General features: G+C 38.3%; 1 protein-coding gene across 1 annotated transcript in view; it reads left to right on the top strand.

Moving 5' to 3' along the window:
* RUNX1T1 (RUNX1 partner transcriptional co-repressor 1) overlaps positions 1-20,162 on the top strand; it is a 129,599-nt gene extending 109,437 nt beyond the window's left edge. Inside the window, 3 exon segments of the mRNA XM_029222674.1 lie at positions 1,702-1,770; positions 6,792-6,982; positions 16,236-20,162. Coding sequence (XP_029078507.1) covers positions 1,702-1,770; positions 6,792-6,982; positions 16,236-16,511 — 536 coding nt within the window. The 3' untranslated portion in view covers positions 16,512-20,162.
* Positions 20,163-21,278: the final 1,116 nt, after the last annotated feature.

Raw genomic sequence — 21,278 nt, forward strand, 5'->3', positions numbered from 1 at the left:
TCTTAAGCCAAAGTCTTTTCTCCTAAAAATAAATATCTAAAAGTTGTCTTAAGTAAATCTCTGTTTCACTGTGTCATGTGGCTAAATGTGAACTTGAACTTGACTGCACTTTATAATGATGTGAAAGGTAATTTTGACAAATCTAATTAGGCACGTGATATTTCTTGGAAGTCGTATATGCATCAAACGGTTTTATCAAGCTCTTTAGCAAATGAAAATTACTAAAATAAAGACATTTTGCTTTTCATCATTTACTGTATAGAAATGAATGTGTACATGAGAATGCATGGGTATTTCCAGTCCATTTGATTATCAAGTAGTCATAAAATTATAACGTAAACTTTTAAAAATAAACTTTTTATATTTGGAATAATTTTAGACTTAAGGAAACATTGCAAAGATAGTACAGAGAGTTTCCATATGCCCTTCACTAAGCTATAATAAGGTTTTGCTAATTCAGAATAGTTGTGGAAATTTTATGTTCTGGCCAACTGATAATCTATGTACCCTCGAAGGATTCAAAATATTCAAATGTGTCTAAGGCATTCAAATATAAAATGATATACTTAGCTAAACTGATTGTGCTTTTCTCATTCCATAGCTCCATAAAATATAGAAAACTGGACTGAATTTCTTTTGATCTTCGCCATACATTAGATAGAGTATTCTTTAAAAAGTCTGCTACTTAACATTTCTTATACATGTAGAGAAAACTTCAATTATTTGAAATTTATCATGGGTTGAAAGATTGCTATATTTATAAAAGTTAAAATGATTTTTTTTTTCTTCCCCTCAAACTTCTAAATACATAGACTTTCATTTGAAAATCCAGTATGGAAGAAGTTTAGTGCATATTTTCTCTCTGAAAGACTGTACACTTTACTTTCAAGCATATATAAAAACATATATAAAAGGTTTCATGTCATTTTCATGAAGATGTTATTTTGGAGGTGAGCATTCCTACATCAGCTTTATTATGATCCGTTTTCTCAAACTTTTAAAATTTGGTCAGCATAAAAGCACAGCATTTCACTTAAAGTGGAACTTCATTTTTTTTTTTTTTTCTGGAAATCATGTCATGTACTAGTTATATTTGGTCAACTGACTATCTGTGAATCCATTCTAATGATTCTTTCTTGCTTCCATCCATGTCAAATCCATATGATCTAATTTTTGTGAGAATTTTTAATGCTCATCAAGATTTTTTAAAGTAATTGTTAGAGCCGGTTAGCCATGGAGTCAGGCTCACCATTTATTGAAAGGTGGTAGAATCAGAGCTGTGTGAAAATTATGTTACCCTAACATTTGACTTTCTAACTACCAATTTGACTTTGAAAAAAAAAGAAAATTACCAGATACAGTTTATTTTCTTTAATAAAATAAAATATACCCATAGAAATTCCCATACTTGAGTGTTGGGAACAGTGTTCCCAAATATCATATTGTATAATGAAATATTTAGAGTTGTTTTGGCTTTGAGCATACAAGGCATTTAGACCAATGACCTGTTTTCCTTGTGCTCTGATGACTGGTCTTGCTATTTTTGTTTATTTTTTAGAAGTGAGGTGCCCAGCCTTTTAAAACTATGTTTTTGTAGAGAAGCCGAGATAGTGGGCATTGCTTGCTTCTACCCTGTGTAATGACATAACAGTGCTTATGGTGCTTTCCTCCTCTCTCCACCAATTTTTATCCTTTTCATAGATGCACATCGGGAATTCCTTCACAGGCCTGCTTCTGGATATGTGCCAGAGGAGATCTGGAAGAAAGCTGGTAAGAATTGTTTAAAAACACGAATTTAGTGTTCTGGCAGCTGTGTGCAGTTGTTAATGAAGTGACGTGAAGAATGACAAGAAGGGACTTTACTGCTAACAACAACAAAACAAACCCCCACACACAAAATTTAAAAATCCTGATGAATATTCTTAAACCAGGCCTGATTAGAACATGAAATAGTTTTTATTTTAGTAGCATCTGCTAGTGCTACTGTAATGAGAGTCTGGTGATGCTTCTGTTATAAACCCCATTTTTCAGGGGCTATAATGGTTTCAGGCTGGAAGCCTGAGGTCTCAGATTGCATGCAATTTTTCCTTCATGAAAACAAAGTCTGGTGTTTTACTTCAGCCTTCCCTTCTAATTTTTTTTTTAATTGGGGTATAATTGACATATATCTCCTGAATTCTTTTTAAATGTATCACAGCAAATCTAGTTCACTTGCTGAGGCACTCAGAAATTTTATGGTTACAACCAGTTTTTAAAGTTGATCTTTTGTGCTAATTAATATTCAATGACCAGAACTAAATTAAGTTAAATGACAAAGTTGCTAAATTTCTATTTTTCCTTTCCATGTATACTATCTGATTTTCATTAAGGGATATTGTTCTGCATTTTGAAGTAGATTTAAGTTTCTGATGACTCATTGACTTATTGGGCTTAAAGAAGTTCAGATCTGGCAGAATCTTGGTAGAACACCAGCACTATAAAAGTTGAGCCAAAACCTTATTTTTAAAAAGAAATCAACTCAGGAGATAAAGCACAAACCTGTTTCAAGAGTTAAAAATGACATTACAAATACATAATGTGGCTTTGAGCTACTATAACTTCAACCGTTAAAATAGTTTGTCTGAGTTGAGAAACTGGAAAATGCTGTTTCTGCAGACGATCAGACGGGTATAGGGCTGAGAACCCCAATCAAGGAGGAAAGGGTTTTTTTTTCCCACAGAAGATTTCTGTTTGGGTTTTGATTTGACACAGCTATGTCTATAGTTCTGTGCAACTTGGTGACTCTGGTCCCTTGGCTCTTGTTCGAGTTTTGTGGTTGTTTTTAAATTTTCTAAGAAATAACTCTTTTTGTAAGTGTGACAAGGAGTTTCAAAATCTGATAGTATAGCAGTGTAGATTAAGAACCAGAGAAAGATCTCTTGCACAGCCTAAAGGTTAAGGTTTATATATGTCTTTGTGTGTGTGTGTGTGTGTGTGTGTGTGTGTATAATCTGTATAGTCTTACCAGATTTAGAGCATCGCCTCTAAGAAGATTTTCTACCAGGATAATAGTCATGGGATACTCATAAGATGTTAAAATGTGCTGGGTGCCACCTACCTGGAGAAGGAATTGCTACATCTTTCTTCTGACCATTTTTCTTCCCCAATTTTAAGCTGTCAGTTCAATTTATTCCAATAATAGGTACAAAGAGTTGCCATTTTGGATAGCACAAGGACGACTTTTTATGTTGAGGGATAGAATCTCTGCATTTCCCTATTTATGTGTATTTAAGTTAAATCTTGATAGTTCATAAAGAAAAATTGACAGTGAAGTCTTGTGCAATCCAAATTCCTTCTGTGCTATTATCTACTCAAGCCTTTGTTTGACTGCTGTGAAGTGAGAGCAGATTTTTCTGAATATACCACCTTTGTTGGAAAGTCAACTTGAATAGCTATGCACAAAGGAAATCCTACCATAAGTGGTAAGCATTTGGAAGCAGATTCAAAACTTCATTATGTACTTTCCACTTAATCAGTTTCGTTTTTTTTTTTTTTTTTAACTTGACATGTAATCTATTGAGTCCCCTATTATTTTTCTTCACTGTCTGTTTTGTGGGTTTCCGAAACCAGTTCTGGGTGTACTTTGCATCATGGGGACTCTGAGAGGAGGGAAAGAGCAATCCTTGTTTATGTGGTGTCCATGCATTCTCTAAGAAGGGTTAAACCTTATCAAACCATGTTTCAAATATTTTTAATATGTGCCTATCCATCTACATTAGGTCTTCAGTCTAAAATCTGACTTGGAAGTAGTGTCCATTAAATTTGTATTCTTACCACTATCTTAGGGATAGTGATATCCCTAATCTGCTGCATAAAAACAGTTTGGGAATTGTTTTCTATGGATAGATGCTAAATTTTAAGGAGTATATTGAATCTCTAAAGTATAGGTGACAGTTTCACCTGGAAGTCTCAAGTAACTGCTTATAATATTTATCTTTATAGACTTCTTAGAAAGCATTTCTAGTGTTCGAAGTGTCAAGGCATTCCAACATGAGGAGAACACCAAAGGCAGAACAGGACATCTACACTCAGCCTGTTAAAATTTGAAAGCTTTTCCCCCGCAAGAGTCTAAAATTGGCTGTGGGCAATTTTTTTTCCCTAGGAAAAAACCTATAAAGTGTGTCTTTGCAATGAAACTATTATACACTACCTTTGTGACAAAAGATAAGTAAATAAAATCAAGTTTAAAGCATTTGAAAGATATCAAAGGGGCAGAGCTCTAAAATTCAATGTACTATAGCCCATGCATCTTCTTTTCAGAGAAAATTATAATTGCAAAAAGTATATCCTGTGCTCGAAAGTACATCATGTAATATTTTGCACCATTTTATTTTGAAATGATTTCGAACTTGCAGAAAAAGTTGCAAAAAATAGTAAAAACAAATCCCATATACCTTTCTCCCAATTTTCCCTATTTCACCATATTTGCTTTGATGTCTTTTGTTTCTCTCTTCCTCTTTCCTTCCCTCTTTTTCTGTTGTGCATTATATTTTTCACCTCAGTACTTCAGAGTAAGTTGCAGACATGATGTCCCTTTACCGTAAACATTTTAGTGTGTATTTCCTAAGAACAAGGACATTTCCTAAGAACAAGTACAGTTACCACAATCAGGATATTAACATTCATACAACACAATTATTTAACCTACAGACCGTATTCAAAGTTTGCATGTAATCCTAATAATACAATATAATATAATGATATACATATTAAATATTTGGAGTCCTAACAAATGTCGAAGGCCATATCAGTTTTCCCCTAAAAGTAGTATTTTTTAAAGCAACCGCAAAGATAACAAAACACACTCTGAAGTTTAAAGGTCTTTATAAAATTGGAAAAAGTCTACCATAAATATAGTTTTTAAATTGCAACTGTTTTCTTCAGTATATTTCTTTTTCAAACGATCAGTGAATGTTTGCAGTTGGTAATAAATATTCAAGCACCTTGCACATGTCCTACCAATTCTCTTTGCTGATCTCTATGTGCCTGTGGGATTAGAATAGGAATGCATAATTTAAATATAAATTGCCTGATTTGCATATACAATTAGTCAAGCTACAGCTTTGATCGTAAGCAAAAATTATTGTCCTGTATTACCACTTAGATAGAATTTTAATTCACCTTGAATATTCAAACCAAATTAGACCCTGACTGTATAGTTAGAAGGGCAGTGCTTCCCTGGTGCCCCAAGTCATTTATGATAGGATAATAAAGGCATCTTTTCACCTCCTGGTGAAGAAGGTGCTGCCAGCTCTGTGCAGTGTGCTCTGTTTTCAGATTTTAAATACATATCTTAAAGCAACCAACAAAGGCTTAACATATTTTAGTTAATATTTCCAGTCTGGATCTTTCCCTGTAATTTAGTTTATAAAATCTAGCAGACAGTAATTACAAATGAATAAACAAACTTCAGAAATAATTCTGGGAAAATGGTGGAGGCTACAAAAGTCACCATGGTTAATTATTAGTGGAGGGCTCTTCATGATCCTCAAGTCATGAACTATGGATGTGTGAAATATAACTATAGAAATTTAAGGAACTGTAGGAGTATTTGCATCTCTTAACATTTTTTATCTACAGTAAAACATTTTTATTAGGAATCTGTGTTTTTAATTAAACAGAACATTTAATTAAGGTGCTTTTCAAGTGAGTGAAACAATTAAGTGCAAACACTTGAATGAAACATGTCATAATTAGTTTTAATAGAGTGTTAATTGGTAGTAGGTTTGCCAAGTTAATAATTACTGCTTATTAAATTTTCAATTAATCATTGTCATTTTTCTTTGAATAAAGATGAAAATTAGATAAACTAATTCAGGGGGAGGATATTTTCCCTTGTTAATTAGAACAGTTAATTTTTTAAAATGGAAATTACTTGTTTTAGTTGTCAATCTTATGTTGTACATTAGTCAAATCTTTGCACCCTTTCCACAGCCAAAAATAAAGAGCTAATTTGACACCTTGCAGGTTTGTAGTCAGGCCTGATTGTTTTGGCCTGCAGTATGATTCAATTATATTTGTCTAGTGCAACAGTTGGTTATGCAAGACTGTTTATATTTGATTCAGTAGATGGACAACAGTTGAAAGTCTGGAAATGAGAAAGTGATTTTTTTAAAAATCCCTACCATTTAGTCTATAGGGTCATATGTCCACATTACTCAGGAAATGACAAGAAAAAGAAAAGCTGGATCTTCTGTATGTTTCATCTTCAATTTTCTTTAAAAGGGCTGCATTAAATTAATTTCATTATTGTGTGTTGTATCTTTTACTAGCAAAATAACTTTGCATTTACATATGTGTCTGTGTAAAATCTGTTCCTTTCCTTTCTTTCCCTGAAAGCTTTACCCCTGTACTCCCTGTGTTCATATTAACCTATTGCATTGTGGCAAAACACCTTCTTCTTGCGTCTGAATTATCCAGGCAGGTTTCTTGTGGTTATTTTCGCCTTTTGTCTACTTAGTCTGGTCTCAGAATCCTTTCTGGGGTACTAGTTTGGTAGAAAAGTTGTAGTGATGCTACAGTAGTTTAAAAGATATCCCCAGGAGTGTAAAGTAAAGGAAAAAATCTCACCCTTTTGCTCTCTTAAAATGAATTTCCAAAATGTGGTTCTTTAGACAGCCGGAAGAACTGCCCAGTAATTGGGATGAAAGTCATGCGTGTTGTCTAGCATTCTGTGTAACAGCGATCGTAGCCCAGGTCCCGCGCTAACAGAGAGCTGTTCTCTTGTCCGGTCCGGCCCGCCTGGCACGCAGAGGAGGCGGTCAACGAGGTGAAGCGGCAGGCGATGACCGAGCTGCAGAAGGCCGTGTCCGAGGCCGAGCGGAAGGCGCACGATATGATCACCTCGGAGCGCGCCAAGATGGAGCGCACGGTGGCAGAGGCCAAGCGGCAGGCGGCGGAGGATGCTCTCGCTGTCATCAACCAGCAGGAAGATTCGAGCGAGGTGAGGTGCCGATGGAAGACTCCCTGGGGAGATGCTTCCGTTAATGAGGGTGGACCTTTTCGATTTCAGGAGATCACAAGTAAAGGTGGATATTGGAGTTGAGACAAACGAATCTTTGGTGGGGGGAATTGGAGTAATTCGGAGAGGCTTGGCACTTGGGGAGTTGACCAAGAGCTGATCAAATTTTGTTTTTATTAAAGGCCTAAAAGAACAACTGCCAAAAAAGGTTTTTAATATATTTGGTGGGTAACAGATTAAAGTGAAATTCTTAGAACTTCCTAGCACTATTTAGATTCAGAATTCTGTTGTGTGTGTGTGTGTGTTAGCATATGTGTGTGGTTTCCTTCTAACAGCTGGGATTTAGGAGAGAGACCCTGTGTAAGCTGTGTAGTCTGAAGACATATTGCAGGCCAGGGATCAAAGTCACTTCCTTAACTATTGGTTCTGAAGTCCAATGCTAAACCAACGCTTGCATCAATTAAACATTTCTAAGAGATCTTCTGCACAGTCTGTTTTTGCACATTATTTGTAATAACCATTATGATAGTCATTTCATACCATAACATCACTGCCAGAGGTAATATTATTTAGTGTTATTACAGTATATTTAAAACACATAAACACGTAGCCTAAATGGCGGAAGGATCTGGGAAGTAACTAAAACACAGTGTCTAACAGAATGCCTTTCAACAGAGACTAAAGTCAGAGCAACATGGTAACGCTCTGCATTAACACATCACCACAATCCCCAACCCAAAGGACCCTTAGATAAGGACTACAGTTAGCTAGTCACACCATGCTGAACTAGCAACAGCATAAGATGATAAATCAACGGTCCACTAAAACACATATCTACAATTTGTGAAGGAGAGCAAGAATTTAATTTGTACCAGGCTTGTCTGTAGATGAAAGACCCTGTGGGAATTATTCGATACCCAGAGTTTCTATTTAATGTGTAGCAGATGAATAACAAGGGGACAAAAGCAATTGATTTTCAACATTTGAAAGTTTCTCGGGAAAAGAGGGACAAAGGGAAGTGTATCTGCCCTTTAACTGCAGACTTTTCCATTGTTGAATTAAACTAGACATAAATTCAATTTTACTGGCATCTTATGGCTAAGATATTTAAAGACTTTGTTTTGTGTTTTTTGAAAGAAAACACAAATTTTATTAGCATCTTTTGGACAGAATTTGTCCTGCTCTATTCAAGTTAGTAATACTGTGAGGCACAGTTGTTGCCATCATTAAAACATTATCACTTTCATATGAACGTTTTAGGGCTGTTATGCATGTTAAGAGTATTTTATAGGTCACTAAATTCTAAAGATAAATATCTTAGAGAAATTGAGAATTAAGTCTTTATATTTGGCTAATAATGCTGTATTTCTTTAGTATCTATAAGCTGTGTACCTTTATTTCTAATATTTATCCAGAAAAATATATGAGCTTGACACTGGTATTGAGCATTATAAAAATATGGTGTATTGAGCAGTAACTAGAAATAGTAGATAGGATGAAATAACCTAGCTATGAGTGATCTTCCAAAGTAACTGTTTTCTTTCTTTCTTTTTGGGTATCTTGAAAAACTGATCTTTAATAGCACTACCCTTGTCTTCGGTGACATTTCTCAAGGATTTTAAAGTAGACTATGCTAGGAGGAAAGGTTTGGGAGCCAGAGAGCCACATTTAATTCCTGGCTCCATCTATTATAATTCTGTGACTTCAAGAAAACCACTAAACCTCTAAAAGCTTTGGTTTTCTCATCTCATACGGTGGCTAGAACCTTGAGATGTAATCATTTTATCATGTTGCAGGTGAGGAAGCTCACATGGCTAGTCATGCAGCTAGGGGTTGGCAGGATCCACGCTGGAGCTCTCAGCATGCTGTCAGTCCTTACATTGTTCCAGAACAATGAAATAAGCATCATGAAGGTCATTTTTGGATACAGATTTTAAAACTGTACCCTATGGACATTTTTTTAAAAATCAGGTTTGCAACCTGCCCAGGGCAGTTTGTTATTTGATACATATTACTCTAAATTATATCCATTTATTTATTTATTCTGTCAATAGCAAATTATTCTGTGTCGGGGACAGCGCTAGGCACTGAAGATACAGTGGTTCCTACCTTCTTGTTCACTATAATTCATTAGAAGAGTCAGATCACTAAATTATGAGTCTTAGTAGAGTTTAGTGCAAAGGCTTCTGGGAAAAAATTTTGTTTCATCTGATACTTAAGGATAATCAGGAGCTGTTCAGCAGCCACCTTCCACCCACCTCCCACCCCACCCCCACATTGCCTCATCACTGCTTTTTTGGTCCATGTGCACGTCAGTGCCTTCGTGCAGGGAAGATGGGAAGGCAAGCTTTGCTAGGCTTTGAAAACAAGATGACTATGTGGCTGGTGAGTGTTTTGGAAGGATCACTCAGGCTGCAGTGTGGAGAGAGATGAGAGGAAATGAAAAGGAGGGACCGATCTGTTTCAGGATACAGATGAGGAGGAAGATGGTTGGATGAAGATGGTTGGCAGTGGTGCTGGGGGTGGAGAAAATTGAACCCGTGAGATAAAATGGGCAGGATTTGGGCTTCGCTGGTGGCGCAGTGGTTGGGAGTCGGCCTGCCGATGCAGGGGACACAGGTTCGTGCTCCGGTCCGGAAGGATCCCACATGCCGCGGAGCGGCTGGGCCCGTGAGCCATGGCCGCTGAGCCTGCGCGTCTGGAGCCTGTGCTCCGCAACGGGAGAGGCCACAACAGTGAGAGGCCCGCGTACCGCAAAAAAAAAAAAAAAAGGGGGGCAGGATTTGATGATTGGCCAGCTGACAAGGAGGGGAGAGAGTTGTGGTTTTTCAGTAGACATGCAGAGTTTGGGGTGTACACATCAGGTGATCTTCCTTAAGCATTAAACCTTTAAAAACGTACTGGCTTTGATCTGCCCAGCGGTTTTTTGTGAAAGGTAACCTTTCGTCGTTTTTTTTTTTTTTTGTGCATAAACAACAAAAGTTAAAACATTTTAAGAAGTTCAAATCAATTATTTAATTCAGCTAGACAGACAGATTTCCTCTGTAGATTGGAAAGGGCAGATAGAGCACAAAGGCCTGAATAGTTTATGCTGTCTAATGTGAAAACCAGGAGAGTGCATGTTGATCCTCAGCCTAGGTGCCTGCCTCTCAGGCCACTTCTTTAGTAGCTACACGGCAGTACACTCGACTCCTTCAGGGTATTCCCATCCAGTTCTCTAATTTCACTTTGGTTTATAGACTAATAATCATTATTACTAACCGTTAGAATGACACTGGACTGCCTAGGCAGACACAAGCAAATGACATTTTCTGTACTTTCTCTTTTAACGTGTATTACATATTTCATCAAGAATGTAATGCTAGCATTAGCATAAATCAAAAGAAAGGAAATTCAGTGAATCTGGCCATCTTCAACCATTTTAATTTTTTCTATATTCATTTCTGGTTCCTATCTGTAAACATATAGAGTCTTTTTTTCCAGTGAATATTGTTAGATTTGGACTATTTCAAAAGGAACCTGCCACAGCTTTTCTTTGAGATCTGTAACTTGTTCTGGCTTAGGCGATCAAAGCACATGGCTGGAATTGAGCCTCGAACAGAGAGCAAATAGTTGTGCTGTTCCAATAGTTAGTTTCGAGTTTAAGCCACTAAAGTGATATTTTCCCCGTGATTGAAACAGTCTTTATTCATTATTCCTAGATAGGTGCAGAAGTGCACACGCTTATATTGGGTGGTTTTGTGGCACTTAAGCAGAAACACTGGCTGTACCTTTAAACTTTGTTTCCAGAACCTGCTGAGCCCTAATAGTGTGAACAGGTCACTCTGACAGGTTCATCTTCATTACCCCCTCTAGAATTAATAGAGCCATCCCCAGTGGATCCTGTGCAGTGCGGCCCAGACTCTGGGGATGGACTAAGTGGACTCAGTAGGAGGTAGTCACCACACAGTTACTACACACAGTCTCCCAGCATGGCTCCCATTAAAACCTCACAATCTGATCAGACCTGTCGATCCCCAGAAGAATTTGGAGCTCTCACAGTATGAGCTGATTCTATGTTACCTAAGATTTTTGCTTATTTGTTTCATTTATTAAAAGACCAGCTGTCTGAATCCATAGATGTTCATGGTGTATTGGATGGTCTGGAATGATATGGAGTGGTTCACCTCTTGGAACTTTGGTTTTTCTCATCTATAAAACTGGGATAATGTTTATAACTCACTTTGCAAGGTGGTTGAGAGGTACAAATAAGATGAGTAGAAGTCTTTTATAAACAAGTCACCTTATAAAGAGCAGTGTGGGTATGTAAGAGAGAAAAAATAAAAAACAATTAAGAAGCTATTCTAACAGGAAGGGCAGGGAAGGAATAGTAACCGTGAGATTGGAAAGGAAGGGAGACCGTGGGGGAAGCAGGGTCTGTAGGGTTTGGCACTGAGAGGTTTCAGGGGAGTTTCCAATGAGATGACAAAGTCGTTGGCCTGAGCGTTGCCAGTGACTGAAAAGGACCACACCAGAGTCAGGTTTAGGGATTACTGACTTGGGTGACAGAGGAGCATCCTGGTGGCGCTACAGAACAGGCAATTGAAAATAAGAGACAGCAGCTCAGGAAAGAAATGAAGGCTGGAGGAAGGTTTGAGAGTCATTTTCGTACAGCTAATGGTTTAAGACCATGACTGCCAAGGTAGAGTGTAGGAAGGAAAGGATATTTCTTTTCTTTATGCCAACTTCCCTCCTTGCCAAGTATTTAGGGGAAAATGAAAAACTAGACGAGGAAGAGGTTATAGTATAAGAAACAGAATTTTATTATCTTGAGACCAAAGTTAGAGGGACTTTCAATAAGGGAAGTTTTTTTTTAAAAGGAGGAAGGGGGAAAAGGTCAGTAGTGGTAAATCAGAAGGTCTGAGGGCAGCGAGGAAGGAGAAAAAGTAACTGGCCACTAATGACGTATAAGTGGAAGTAAGCTCATGTTCTGTCTGTGTAGCTGTCAATGCCTATCAAGGGAGGCACAAGGCCACGAGCTTTCTAATTGTAAAGGTTGTGCCATGCAGAGATGGTATGTAGTCTCATTTGCTTTCAGCCAGTGTCAAGAGGAGGAGGTGGTGTTAGTTCCTGCCATTTATTCAGGACCCGCCGAACATCAGGACACTTTAGTTAGCACTGACATAATCCTGAATAACCCTATCGTTATGATTCCTACTTTATAGGTACTGTCACTCTACGAGGTTAAGTAACTTGCCTGTAGTTCTGAATCCACTAAGTGATATAGTTGGAAGTGAAAAACCAAGAAAGGGTGACTGGAGCCACTCAAAATTGGAAGCCATTTCCATTACACACCATGATACCTTGTCTTTGGTGTTCCAACTTCCTGGTTCAACCTCTGTCTACTTTCAGGGTTGAAGTGCCCTCCTAACCTTATTCCTGCCAAAACAGGCTATAAGAAAGATCTGAAATAGGCAAAGCGTGGCATTTTGGAAAGAGTATTTGGTTTGCAGTGCAAAGACCTGAGTGAATCAAACCTTACCTATGTAATTTCATATCTAGGCAAATCATTTACTATAAAAGTTATTTACATTTTGAGAATTTTAGTTATAATCATTCTACTTTATTCATTGAACATCACTTGCGTGCAAAGGTTTTTCTGGAGAATTATAGGTGTGTGAGACCTGGAGAAACTTTTTAGGAGAGAATGTTTTGTTTCTGGTAAAAGGAATTTCCAACAGTAAGAACCAGAAAGGATATTATTTTGCTGGTAGGACAGAAAGACCATTCTCTCTCTATCTAAAATAACAAGATGAAGGAAATAATTTTGTTCTTAGGGACAAAAAAGAATTGCTGATATGAAACAAGTATCAACAATCTTTGACATGCAGCTTTGGCACCCAAAGCTTCAACTCATCATTTCCATTTCCCTATGTAGTACCAGTACATTTAGAAAAGGGAGGGTTGCGTCTGCCTCCTATTTTTCATCTGAGTGCTAGCCTAATTTTGGCCAATTGCTGATTCCCATAATAGGGAGGAAAACATTCCTTATGCTGAAAAGGGAATAATATTATCGCAAATAAAGGGAGACTATAAAGTGCCATGGGCTTTGGGAATGAAATTTGCTATGAAATGGTATTCTCGAGACTTCTGTACTATTTTGGTAATTCAGTCACCAGCATCATTGCTTAGAGGACTGAAAGGGAAGCTCAGTTATATGAAAAATGAATGAATGAATGAATGAAAGAAATAAGCAACTATCAGGTAATATAACCTGAATATGAAAAGCACAAATTGAAAAATATAAAATTAGATTAAGCCATTGACCACCTTAATCCCTGCCCTACAGTTACACCCCTGGGTATCATACACAATTTGCAGTTTCCACCTTTGTGTATGGCAGAAAGCTTAGAAGCTTAAAATGGTTAAAATTAGAGTACTCATAAGATTCTGCACATTGCACTGTTCCCAGAAGTGATGGTTGAGAGGCCAAGTGCCAGTGGTCAGGCATCAGTCTTACAGGTATGGATTAGTTAACAGGAAACTTGGTAGAGCCACCCAGGAGAAATTAATAGAAATTGCTGTGTCTGTCTTCTAATGAACTTTTAAAGAGGAATATGCACTTTGGGGGTTTCCATTGGTTGAACACTTGAGCTAAGTTCCCTATACATTCATGGCAATGCAATGTCAACAACAATAAAAAATATGCAGGTTTTTTCCCACCGGCTCATTTGAATTGCTCTTTGTTGCACCTTCCTAAAGTCAAAGGTTGTTTTTGTCTCAGTGGTGGGTGGTAAATGAATGGGATTGAACAACTTCGGAGTGGGACTGGAGGTAAAACTAGCCAGAGCCCTTGAATCCTGGGTCAGAATCCAGAAATGCTAGGCAAAAAGGCTCCATTCCCAGCAGCTTCATAATCCAAAACATCTGTTTCTATATTTGGCACAATTCCACTTTTTTATTTGTAAAATTGTTCCCATCTTTGAAAACACTTTAAAAAATAAAGAAGTCCCCATTCTGTCTCCTCTTTCCATTCCCCAACACATGCATTTGTAATTACCTGGTTTAGTCTGTGTGTTTAATCAACTTAAATTGAGAAGGTTGCCTACATCTGATTTCAATCTGAAGGAGCCATTGAGAACTGGGCAGTTACTGCCTTGTGTCTGCCAAGATGTGCCTCTGCCAGAAAGCGGATAGGACTCACACCAGGGTATTTCCTAAAGAAGCCGCTTAACTCAGATTAGATGTTTAATTTCCTTAAAATATTGTTTTGGATCTGGGTCTGTGTTCTCTAATTGGGATTTTCTGATGTTATTTAGGAATTTCACTTATTTCTGAGTTTGTTCCAGGATCCAGCTGCCATTATTCTAAATGCCTAAAGCTCAAGGAAGTCAACTTTCCTGAGTGATGAGTGTCATACCTCGCTGCTCTGGAGGATGGGCCAGGCCCATGTTTGTTCAGGCCTTTGTGGAACCATTGTCCTTGCAATAAGATTGAATTAATTTTGAGAAAGAAGGGCTTCTAATTTTGGTAATGAAGCCTCTGATCAGAGGTACATATTTTTGGGGACATTTTCCTGGCTAAATTAAAGGGAAATAGGAAAATAAAATTACTTTGTTCTGGTACTATTAATTTTAATTCCATTTTTATTTATGATATTAACATATAAATCAAGCTTCTAGATTTCTTCAGCTATGTTCACTTAAAACACCTTCCATTGGCCAGTGCTTGTGATCTTAAAGTTTTAATTTTTTTTCCCTTCATGGGCCATAATTTCTAAATGGTAAAGAAATATGAACATAGGGCTGAGTTCTTTCTAAAAGTTTTAAGCTGTAGTTCTTGAGTTTTTAGGCTTCCAGCACTTGAAAGACTCTAGGAGCTCCTTTAGTTTTTAGCCAAATTAGAATGAGTGCTAAAAATTGCTTTGCATATTTTGCACAGTGGTGAAGCTGTACACAGACCAGGGTGATGGGCTGACATTCCACTGGGGCATTTTAATAGGCTTATGAGCCCACCTTAAGCCACACAGCCAACATGCTGAAAGCAAAATAATTGCAGGGAACATAGTGGGGAGATTTTTAATATCCATATATATCAGGGCTTTAAAAAAGGTATTTTAACTGCGACACAGCTACATACTATCAGCTGGTTGGGGTTACCAGATTACAGTCGGAAGTTTGTTTTGCAAGAAAATAAAACCAAGGCAGATACAGGATAAAAGGATTAATGTCAAAAGCTAAGATCACTTGCTATAACATTTCACATTGGGGATGGTCTTGCCAAAGGAAGCACAAACGTTTCAAGTTGGCTTCCTGAGGTTCCCCCTTCTCCTGGAAGGGTCCTTAGGGCACTGCCATTGTTAGTCTCCTCCCTGACACTCCCTCATTCCCCAGGATCTGTCCCACTTAGGGGTTCTTCCATCTCTAGTATGTCTGTCCCCAGATTCACAATGTGTTTTATCTCAGAGGCAGCCTCATTTCTGTCTTTTCTCACTTCTTGGAAAGCACCAGTGGAGATTGGCAGTAGGCTTGCTAGGGTCCTAAAACTTCACAAATATTTATTGAGCACCTACTATATATATATCAGGCACTGTTGTGGGTGCTTAAAATATATCAGAGAAAAAACAAACCAAGGATCCAATCTCTAGGGAGCTGAAGTAAAGGGGATTGTTTCGAGACTTTCCTACCATTTGGTTGTCAGGTACAGTGAATAACTGATTGCAGCGGGAAGAGCTAAACACATGCCCTACTTTTTCTGGTCTGTGGTAGAGCAGAGGATAGAATCCTCTATCTAGTCCATTATATTCCTTTGAATCTAATAGAGCATCCTCATAGTCCCTTTGTGTTAGTGTCTTGAAGGAAGAAGCTTCTGCCAGGAGTGCTATCTTTGAGTCTTTCCATGGTGGTAGTCGTATTAGAAAGGAGAAAATTTAGATGTCGCGGTTGTTAATATGGGTGAACAGAGAATTTAGATGTGAAGATAACTAACCTAAAGGGAAGGGGTTTTATAGTAAAAATGGAAAAGAGCCTCAACCAGTTTGTCTAGAAGTCATAATAGTTTTTGGCAGAAAATCTGGGCAGTTACACCAAAACCTGCATCTTCAGGGTGTTTAGTGTGTGTACACATACACACCTGGACTTTTCATTCTTATAGTTCTGAAAAATAAGGGGGTAGTGCTGCCTAGCATATTTCCTTAGACTTTAGCTTGGTCAATGTAATAATTTGGGATTTCACTTTCTTCTGCCTTCTCCAATAGAGTTGCTGGAATTGTGGCCGTAAAGCGAGTGAAACCTGCAGCGGCTGTAACACAGCCCGATACTGTGGCTCGTTTTGCCAGCACAAAGACTGGGAGAAGCACCACCACATCTGTGGACAGACCCTGCAAGCCCAGCAGCAGGGGGATACGCCTGCTGTCAGCTCCTCCGTCACGCCTAACAGTGGGGCCGGGAGCCCGATGGACACACCACCAGCAGCCACCCCGAGGTCGACCACCCCGGGGACCCCTTCCACCATAGAGACAACCCCTCGCTAGATGTGCACTCAGAACTGTCAGAGGAAAGACAACACAACCAACGTGAAACCAATTCCTCATCCTCAGATGCTCAAAGTTGTTTTTTGTTTGTTTGTTTGTTTATAGATGGACTATCCTGGTTCAGTACTTCAGCAAGAGAGAACCTAACTGTATCTTGAGGCGTTAGTAAAACAGAGGGCCAGTAACGGGTCGTAATGACTTACTGTGGATAACAGAGATTTCTTTTCCTTAGAGAACTGAAAAGAGAGCAGAAAATATAACATGAAATGATAGATTTGACCTCCTCCTTGTTATTTTCCAGTAGCTGGGATTTTAAACTAGATGACCTCATTAACCGATGCTTTACCAAACAGCAAACCAAGAGATTGCTAATTGCTGTTGAAAGCAAAAATGCTAACATTAAAAGTCACAATGTTCTTTATATACAATAATGGAAAAAAAGAGGAAAACCCTCAAGGGCATGAGCATTGGCTACAGCAGTAGACATTTTAACAAGAAGATGAATGGCGTCCGTGGGTTGCTAACTGAACTTTGAAGACCCGCCACAAAACGCACAGATGTGTAGCATATTGGAAGGAGACACAGATGTTCGGTTTTTTTCCTGTTTCTGAAAAGAAATAATATCCAGGTCAACAGAAGGAAAAATGAAAGATGATTTGCAGTGGGATATGTGAATACAGCAGCAAGAAAAAAATGCCATAACATAAAAGGCTCCTTTATATATATATACACACACACAAAGTAAGAGACTCAGCCTGCAGTTGTTAGCATCCTGGCAGCTTTGACACCAGCCAGCTGCCCTAAACAGCCCTCAACGTTTCTTCACTTTTGCAAGGTTCCACAGAGCAAGACATTGGGTCTATTCCAGCTCATTCATTTTATATTGAAAAATAATTTTTAAAAATGATGGCTCCAGCTCCAGCCCCTTTCTAAATTTTTTCAACCCCACCCTGTTTGGATTTTTAATTAAATCTAGTAGTTCTCTTGGTGTTAAAACACTTCTGTCCTGTGAGGTTTCCCAATGGTGTTTTTCTTGTAAACGTGCTGGACGACTGTGAAGACGCGTTGTAGTTTAACCACGTGCCCACATTTAGTCTCTTTATTCCTAGTTGGTGAGAAACCTGTATCTTTCTATGCTGCTTTTATATCTGTATGTATTAGTGGTATTTCTCTAGTAGTTCAAAAAAAAAAAAAAGAAAAAGGGAAAAAAAAGACTTTTTTTGGTTGTCCTCAAGAAAAGAAAGAAAAAGGCTATCTTTCGGAGCTGCTATTTCATTCTCTTATAGAATTTTTTTTTTTTCCTGAAAACCAGCATGCTTCACGGAATGCTAACATATTGGTGTTTTTGTAAAAGGGATGTACATAAATGTGTTTTGCACTGTCACAATGACTCCCTAGGCATGCTTTTTTTTTTTTTTTTTTTTTGAGCAAACTCTTTTTAAATATGCTAGAGCCATTTCACCAAGTTTAGCTGTAGCATGGAGTAGTAGTGGAATTTTTCTTTTTTCTTTTTTTCATTGAAAAATCATTATTAGGGACTTTAAAAAATAACAAGATATCCTACTTTAAAAAAAAAAGACAGTGCATGCGTATTGCTGTAAGGTTGTTTAAGTATTTCTAATTTTACAAAAAAAAAAAAAAAAAAAGATAAATCATTAGAGCTCCAAATGCTGAGGTGTAGACTGACAGCTTTAACACTGCTGAATGCCAGGTTATACAGTATTCTTAAAAAAAGGGAAGTCAGCCAAAGACTGATCTGATGGACCAAAATCGGAATTTTGAAAAGCACCAGTACTACTTTCCAAAATGATCAGCAGGTTAAACATGTTCAGCAAGGTATAGTGTGAATCCATTAACCCTTCGTCGTCCAGGGTCCAGACCAGAACTACTTGTTAGTTTTGAAAACAGTAGCCCAGAATGTGGTTATGTGCTTTAGGGAAAGTCAGCAGTGCTGCAGGCTGTGTAGACAACCAAAGTTTTCAAGGCTGGGAAGACACTTCTCCACATACATACACATACCAGGCATTGATTTAAAAATCTGAAATGGTCCATTAGCTTTGGTTTTGTTTTGGTTTTAAATATAGCCTTGGATACAGTTTTAAATGGCTTTTAAGTATCTGCATATAGGTAATCTTAAATCTCTTAAACCTAACATTTTTTGCATTTTCCCCTGTATTTTCACATACAAGTTGACTTTAATTTTGTTTGGGTGGTATGTTTATTTTTAAATGGCTTTTTAGTTTAGAAACTTCTGATGAGCAAATACATCTATCTGCATGTTGGAAGTCCATCTGCCAGCACACCTGCTTAAAGTGAGATGAAAGCACATAACCAGGCTCTGAATGGGTTATATTTTATCATGGTGCTCCCAGAATCCTTTGACCTCACTCTGCTTTCTAGTCTGCTTGTGACACTGGACAGTCCTTTCTTACAGAGCTATTATATGTTCTAGGCTACGAAGGGTTAAATAATCCCAAAAATGAGGTATGTCATACCCACACGTCTTTATCTCTAGAAGCTGTGATGTATGTGAAACAGCACTGTTATTCTTAACACTAGTGTGTAAAATAAGGATTAGTACAGTACGTCTCATTACTTTTAATTCAGGGCACCCTGAGTGAAAACAAATACAAAAAATCCCTAACTCTGAGCTCTATCTCTGATTCCTCTTCCTCCTTCCCCTCTTCCTCCTCCTCTTCCTCTCCTCCTGTTTTGCTACATTCTCCTCAGTGGCAAAAAGTTTCACTCTACCTCTGACAGCATGTATATTGCACCAGTAGCTAACAAAAACTGGTCTAGTCAAACCAAATGGGCACAAAAGAACCAGGATACCAAAAGTTAAGCTCATACAGCTGCAAACCATATCACTTCTTGGTAACAATGCAGACCTCATAAACCTAAAGAAGAGAAAGAAAAGAAAACTTTTGTTACTTTCCTTTTTTGCTTGTCACTTATATACAGGCTATGTGAGAGTATAATTTGTAGGTATAACACATTTAAAAAAAAAAAGTTATCTTCATTGGATAGAATTGAATGGTGGTCGCTGATAGGAATAGGGCGTCCTCTATCTCTTATCTCTGTCTCTGACTCTTTTTCTCTTTTTCTCTGTCAGGAGACTGTGTGTGACAGGGCCACCTGTCTTTTTTTTTTTATCCTTAACTTTTTTTTTTTTTTTTTTTTTTAATGTGTAGGTGCATGTCTTGGGGATTTAAAAATTTCAAGGCTGGTTTACTTATGCAAAGCATGCCTACGTCTGGAATACTTAGGGAAAGAAAGTGACTCCATGTTGTCCGAATTCCTCAAGGGACAGAAAAAAATTGGAGACTGTTGAAATGCAGATTTGAAGTAATTTTTTAAAATATTATTTTGGGTTCTGCGACATTATTGTGAAAAATTAAAGTTGTTGTGCAATACTTAATTCAGACATGTACCACAAGTTAACGGTAGACTAACACTGGGGGGCGGGGTCTAGGCATCATGCTTTTGTCAGCATACTCTTGAGCTTTTAAGTCTACTATGTCTGAACTGTGGTTTCTTGTTTATCTTTTTTTTCCTTAGTTGGACTGTAATGTATGGTCTGTCAACCTGTGAATCTTTAAAGTATGATTCAGGTATTGTTGTATTCTTTACTGTGTAATAAAAAAGTTTAAAAAAAAATCTGTATTCTCCTGCCTCCCTTATCCTCAGTGTGTACCACGGCTGTCCACACAGTGACCCTGGTCTGGGTGTCCATCCTCGTCCTCCATGGTGCTGAAGCACATCTGTAGAGTTTTTAATTAATTAATTAATTTTTTGACTGCGTCAGGTCTTAGCTGTGGCATGTGGGATCTTTCGTTGTGGCGCTTGGGCTTGGTTGCCCTGCGGCATGTGGAATCTTAGTTCCCCGACCAGGGATTGAACCCGCGTCCCGTGCATTGGAAGGCAGATTCTTAACTACTGGACCACCAAGGAAGTCCCATGTCTGTAGAGTTCATTCAACTACAAAGCATGCCTCTGTAACAGGAATTGGCTCATCCATGATTGATGAATAGGGAATGATGTCAGAAGAGTGCCAAAGTCAAGTTAGTTCAGGGGGCTGTTACCCAGGCAAGAGGAGCCAGGAAAAATGGGAAGAGAGCTACAACCTTACAGAGGAAAGGAGGGCTTGGTTTGCTTAGTTTAGCTGCTGCATAGGCGGGGCAGCAGAGGCCTTTTTGGCTGTATTTTGATAAAATTAGAAATGAGTTTCCTGCTTCTGGGTCGACTGTGCCAGAAAGGTTCATCCCAACCTTGAACACTGGCTCTTCCAGTGCTCAGCTCACCCAGGCACACCTGAATGGCAGACCCACTGCTGCAGGGCTTGCTTCCATTTGCCTTGTCCACCATCCTCTAAAAGTTGCCACCATCTCCACTCTTCTTTTTGTATATTGTTAGACATCCCCTGTGACAATCTCCGCCTTTGCTGGGAGGTCGGAAGTATTCCCTCTGACATACATTTTTTCATGCTCTAGTTATAAACTTGATTAAGGTTTGAAGCCCCAACCCTTCTCCCTCTGGCCCATGAATCCTACTAATTTTTATGTGTAATTTTCAAAACAGGATTTTGGTTTTGGTTTTGGTTTGTTTTTTGAAGTAATGTATGTACTGTATTATAGCAGAAATCTCTCTTCCCTCTGAGTGTTCTCAACTTTGTGGGTTGAAGAATAGTTGCAAAGAGCAGGAGGACAAAGCATGTACAAGGGCCTGTATCTGGAGAGGGTGAGAGCTGGTTAAGTGGAGGATGGCTTG

This window comes from Monodon monoceros, unplaced genomic scaffold, assembly GCF_005190385.1.
Source record: "Monodon monoceros isolate NGI ecotype Baffin Bay Population unplaced genomic scaffold, NGI_Narwhal_1 Super_Scaffold_14, whole genome shotgun sequence".
Classification (NCBI taxonomy): Eukaryota; Metazoa; Chordata; class Mammalia; order Artiodactyla; family Monodontidae; genus Monodon; species Monodon monoceros.